Source organism: Urocampus carinirostris, chromosome 5, assembly GCF_059441175.1.
Source record: "Urocampus carinirostris isolate Australia breed hairy pipefish chromosome 5, RoL_Ucar_1.0, whole genome shotgun sequence".
NCBI lineage: Eukaryota > Metazoa > Chordata > Actinopteri > Syngnathiformes > Syngnathidae > Urocampus > Urocampus carinirostris.
In genome coordinates, this window is record NC_142353.1 from 32,740,903 (window position 1) to 32,746,902 (window position 6,000).

The following is a 6,000-nucleotide window of genomic DNA, read 5'->3' on the forward strand; positions in this document are numbered from 1 at the left end:
TGCCGTCAGCCACGTGCTATACGCATTCATCTTTTTCGGCCAATTGCAGGCTTTGTTTTGCCGTTCAAGCCAATGCCAGCCTGTAAATGATAAAAAGGATCCGCCTCTTGACCTCCGAATAACTTTAGCCAATAGTGATCGATTCAACTGACGATTGACACATCTTTTTCGGCCAATTGCAGCCTTTGTTTTGCTGTTTAAGCCACTGCCAGACTGTAAATGATAAAAAGGATCCGCCCCTTGACCTCCGAATAACTTTAGCCAATAGTGATCGATTCAAATGATGATTGACACATTGGTTAGCCAATGAAACGCCGGTAAATAAATCCCAGCATACACCGTGTACTACCTGGCGTTCGGGGGAAAATCTAGTCGGCGGCTGCAAGTTAGTTGGAAAACTTAATGTTGATCCATTAATAAGGCGCACTGTATTGTAAGGCGCATGGTCAGCTTTTGAAAAAAATAAAGGCTTTTAGGTGCGCCTTATAGTGCGGAAAATACGGTACTCTAAAAATTCAAACTACTCTAAAAATCACGATGTGTGTGCGCTTGTGTGTCCGTATGTGACTTATAGTCTGCAAACGTCATCATTGATTTTCTTAAAATTATACACAGGTTTCGTGACAGGGCACCTCCAATAAAATCCACAAAATCCGCAAAAATTTGCGTTTGTGTCGGCTGCTCTAATGTGGTTTTTACCACCCTTGGCCAGCAAAATTGAATACTGCAGAATCTGACCACTGACCACTCCATGCAGCTGAATCCAATCTACGTTCGGCCTGGCAAGGCTGAGCTATTTTGTTGGTACATTTTTTTTACCGGTCTTCTTCCAGAGTCTCTCAAGAAATGATGCTTTTTACACTAGCTCCAGAATTTTGTCTTTTCCCTTCATTACTCCCTTGATATCGCTTTGGATTTTTGTTATCCGTCTTGGGTTTTACATATTGCACTGTTGTTAGACAGTAAGAAAGAGAAGATAATGGGGGAAAAAAATGAACAAAAACTGTAGAACATATGTTGTGATTAATAAATAGTGGTCATTTCTAAATGGAATGATAAATCATTGTTATAATGATGCAAGATAGAATTTGTTTAAATGATTAATAAAAGAAGTGTTCAAGTTATTTAGCCAAAAAGTTGTAACTGGATATGTGTAAAACTCTCCCCTCACCTTCACGCCGTGTTGGGTGGTCTTGCTGACGGAAAGGAAGTCAGAGACGACGAAGGCTACCAAATAGGTGCTCATCTTAACCGTGGTGGTGAAGTGATCCTCAAACAAATTTCCAGGTAGTTCAACTGTTTTCATCTGAGTGATGACATAAAGTGACCGTCAGTTAGACATAAGATTGGGCCCAACCAGTTTGGTCCCTCAGGTATAAAAGCCCAAACCAGCTGAGCCCGAACAATTAACTTTATTTGAGGAACAGAGCCTGAAGCAAACACGAATTTTCACATTTCATTTGTGAGGACTCGCTGGAAGGGATCATTTTAGGCGAGCATGAGGACAAGCGTGAGGAGGCAGGCTGTGTGAGACAAGGATGGAATCCATCGTATGGGTCGTCCACAAAAAAAAAAACAAAGAACAATAACGGGTGGATAATATTTAAAAAACGCAAGAGAGAAGCTCAGCCCGGCCCGATGTAGAACATAATGATTGACATTTTAGGCCCAACCCAACCTAAATTTCAGGCCGGGTTTGGGCCTTAGATCTTAGCCCTACCGTACAGTCCACAAGAACCCTGAACAGTAAATATAGTACCCTAGTTCATAGACCATGTATGTCAAAGTTAAGGCCGACGAGAAGGTTTTCTACGGCCCTTCAGATGATTTTGATACAGTATAGTATCATAAAACAGGAACCATTGCATATTTGTTTTCTCTGTACGATTTAGGTGTCGACAGCTACGACTAACAAAACATTAGCAACTAGCTTTGCTTAAGTAGCTTATATCACAGACTCTGTCACTGACTGTATTAGCGTTAGCAGCCTCCATTAGCGACTAACATTAGCATAGAGCGCTTAGTTAATAATTGGAAAACTGAAAATAAATGCACTGAGAAAATCTGATTTTTTGGTGGCTGCCAAGACTGACCACATGGTTAGCTTTAGCGGTTGACTTTAGTAATGTCCAGCATCGCTTTAGGGGTGGCTAACTACACCTAGCACAACATTAGGAATTAGCATAATCAGCTTCTTTCATTTTCAACAATCAAACTGGCCCTTGGCCCTGCATCCTTTTGAATTGGTCACCCCTGTTTCTAGACTATAAGGGACATTGGATTATAAAGCACACCTTCAAAATTACTCTTGTGTGAAATATGTTCATATATAAGGCGCACTGGACTATAGGGCGCATGACATTAAACCTTAAAAGATATGGTTGCATCAAATTTAACCACAGAAAAGAAACTAAATTATTTCATAGAACATTAACTAACACTGTGAATCCTAGTTTTATGACTAAAATGAATTGATTCATTCATAAATGGTTACGGTATTTACCAGCATTGTATTGTAATTATGCATTTCCAATTGTATTCACTGTATTTTCCAGTCTACAAGAAATACGTCAAAATGTCTGGCAAATATGTTTTTTTAGGTGCGCCACATAGTCTGGAAAATACAGTAGTCAAAATTGTGACGTACCTTGGGCATATTGGAGAGAGCGATGTGTTGAGGCTCACGTACGACTGAGATGGTGAAGTTGGCTTTGAAGGCGGGCTCATCGAAACAGGGGAAGGCGGCCCGGGCGTAAGTGGCTTGGAACTGAGTGGAGGCCAGATATCTACGAAGACATTGGTGGACATCAACGCCACAGTTCAAAGTGCTGCAGATTAATCACTAAATTGATTTAACATAAATTCCGGACTAATTTAGTTTTTCGATTAGGTTTTATGTAGTAATAGAGATACTTGGTGTCCTCTCTATTAGGGTTACTGGACAATTGTAGAAGGAAAAAAAACAAGTGCGATTTTTCATACCAGTATCGCAATTTCCGTAGTAGTATATTTTCTGTACTCAATTTTTTTGTGACTCTTTAATCATAGTGACATGTTTTAACCTTAAGAAAACAGCACTCTCTCTTTGGAGCTTTGTTAGGGTTGCTGTCTGCTCACACGGGGCTCACACATGGGTAGGTGTGCATAACCTTTGTTGGCTAGGTCTGTTAAAACTTGCCTCCGATTGGCCGTTAAAACCCAAACTGAGGCAATTCCGGTTGTCCAAACACTCCGTCACTCGAATAACAAAGAGGGGAAAAACACAAACATCAAACTTTAATCCTTGAAAAAAACACAGTGTCTTGCGATTACCCAATCTCATTAAGTGACATGGCAATATCGATTAGATTTCAGTTAATCGTGAAGCCCTAATCTCTATCAATTTCATAAAATACGATAATCCTTTATCCGTCCCATAATAAGTACATTTCTTTTGTTACAGCAGTAAGACAATAAATATTGAATAACAACTAAAAATATCAACAGAATAAACAAGTATTTAGAAATCTAAAAAATAAAAAACTGAAATTCCCAATGGCAGCTGTGCAAAATAGTTAAAGAAAAGTGGCCAGTAATGTGCAAATATTCAAAGTCACGGAGGGTTTTCAGTCTATCGGGAGCACAGCTTATTATATGGTCTGACGGCTACAGGAAGGAAGGACCTACGGAACCGCTCCTTCACACTCTTGGGGTGAAGCAGCCTGTCACCGAAGGAACTCTCCAGAGCAGATACGGTCTCCTGCAGGGGATGGGAGATGTTCCTAGTCATGGATGACAGCTAAGCCATTATCCTCCTCTACCCTACCACCTCCACTGAGTCGAGAGTGCATCCCAGGACAGAGCTGGCCTTCATGTGCGCAAGGAATGGGAGATCTTAATATCAGTCGCATGGCTCAACATTTATACAGGCCGTTGTGATTGTACAGGCTTCGGAATTTTAGTCAGAACAGTACATTGAGTTTTGGTTTAAGAATGTTTTGCATATGTTGATGCCAATTTAATATGGACTGCTGCACTAGGTGATTAAGATTGACAGCGGCGGACACAGTCCGCAAATGAGTGTCTCAATCGCGAGACAATGTGCTACTTTTCTGTACCAGACATTTCTCTGCTGATTTTTTTTTTAATGTAAGAAACGGATGTGAATAAGTTCATTTTTATGGTAGGCCTTCAGTGTAAAATCCGGTGCTGCTTGTACGAAAACAAAGTCGGGCTGTAATCAGCAGGTAGGCCTTGCATGGCTGACTCCCTATTGGTGTGTGATTGTGTGTGTGAATGGGTAAGTGTGAAGCACATTGTAAAGCGCTTTGGGGGTTCTTCATTGACTTGAACAGCGCTAAATAAATGCAAACCATTTACCATTTAATCAGGTGTGTTCTGTAGTCAGTAATCCACTGTAGTTATCATATACAGTATGTACTCATTCAATACTTATCATTGTCACTGTTGGTCAATCGTGTTACCGTTCTTTAATACCTACACCCCTTAGTGCTGATGTGTATTTGTACCCTAGAACATTTAATCGAAATAAAGTGGTCAGGGAGGGTCTAGGAATGAGGTTGGAATTCCTTACCTGAAGGGTTCTGTCCCTGTATTCCTTGCAAGTTCAAAATCTATTGATGTCTTCTCTTCTTATTTTGAGTGTCTACTAAAGTTTAAACTTAACATCCTGCTTGGGGGCGGCAGTAGCTTAGGAGGTAAAGCGCTCGTCTTGGGATCAAGGGATCCCAGTTTGAATCCCGGCTTGTCCGTGTTACGTGTCGAAGTGTCCTTGGGTAAGACACTGAACCCCTAATACCCCCAATAAGCAGGTTAGCGTCTTACATGGCTGCAATACAAGGCCGCTATTGGGAAATGTGAAGCACAATGTAAAGCGCTTTGGGAAGTCATTGACTTGAAAAGCGCTATATAAATGCAGATAATTTCATTTCATTTCCTTTCAAACGTTTTTGTTTGGATCACATCAACACAGTTAATGACAACATGAAGTTAGAACTGCGCTTTTTCAACTGCAAAAAAAGTCCCAAAAACTGACACTCAAAATGAAAAATGTCTTACCGGAGCTCCCCGCTGCTGGTGTAATAGCTGCTCCTGTAAAATCCGTGGTAGCTGTCCGAAAGGTTGGCGCGAAACTCCAATTGGACCACGCGACCCCGTCCCTTGGGGATCACGTCTTCCGAAATCAGAGCCAGCTGCTGGTTAACTGAATTCTGCACCACCTGAAGTGACCAGGCCCCACTGGGGGTCTCCAAATTGGCATTGAAAACCTCCAGCTCCTTGGCGTGCAGAATGATGACCTTGGTGTCCTCCAGAACGTCCATCTTAATACTGACAGTGCCTTGGAAAGTCATTGTGGTCAGGTTTGGGTGGATTCTTAGGATGTAGTGGGCGGGTAGGACAGTTTTGGGGAGTCTTATTTCATGCCAGGGGAAGGGCTGGACACTGTTGACTTTGGGGGAATTGAGTTTGGAAATCTGTGCGCCTGAAGTCTTGCCCAGGTGAATAAAAATCCCCAGGCAAAGATGAGCCACAAACATGGCGGCGATTCAAATGGGAAAAAAACCTGGAAGAATAAAAATATCACACTGTGACTCAGGGGTCTTAAACTCACGGCTCTCAGCATGATAGTTTGGGGACCGTGATTTAATATGAAAGATAAGCGGACAGTGTATTTTATTTGACCACTAGATATCACTTTATTCTGCAAGTGAAAATCAATGCTAAAAACATCACAAGGAGAAATATAAAACCATAGAAAATCAAAATAGTCATGAACCACCATTTTCTACTAATTTCTGCTCAGTCTTTTGGAGACAATTGTTGGCTTGGAGAGGGATGGGTGCCACCAGGCTGTACTTGGCCAAGAAACACCACAGATGGTGCCCCTACAGCCCTAGTGGTTGATGGATCCAACAACCAACCATTTGGGAAAAAAGAGAAAAAGAGAACGAAAGAAAGAACGAAAGAACGGCAGAACCGAAGAACAAAAGAACAAAAGAA

General features: G+C 41.5%; 1 protein-coding gene across 1 annotated transcript in view; it reads right to left on the reverse strand.

The window, feature by feature from the left end:
* Positions 1-5,556, reverse strand: part of LOC148366064 (endoplasmic reticulum aminopeptidase 1-like) — a 38,398-nt gene extending 32,842 nt beyond the window's left edge. The window contains exons 1-3 of the mRNA XM_088336466.1: positions 5,059-5,556; positions 2,648-2,786; positions 1,172-1,306 (exon numbers count right to left, since the gene is read on the reverse strand). Coding sequence (XP_088192592.1) covers positions 1,172-1,306; positions 2,648-2,786; positions 5,059-5,537 — 753 coding nt within the window. The 5' untranslated portion in view covers positions 5,538-5,556. The remainder of the gene's footprint in view (positions 1-1,171; positions 1,307-2,647; positions 2,787-5,058) is intronic.
* Positions 5,557-6,000: the final 444 nt, after the last annotated feature.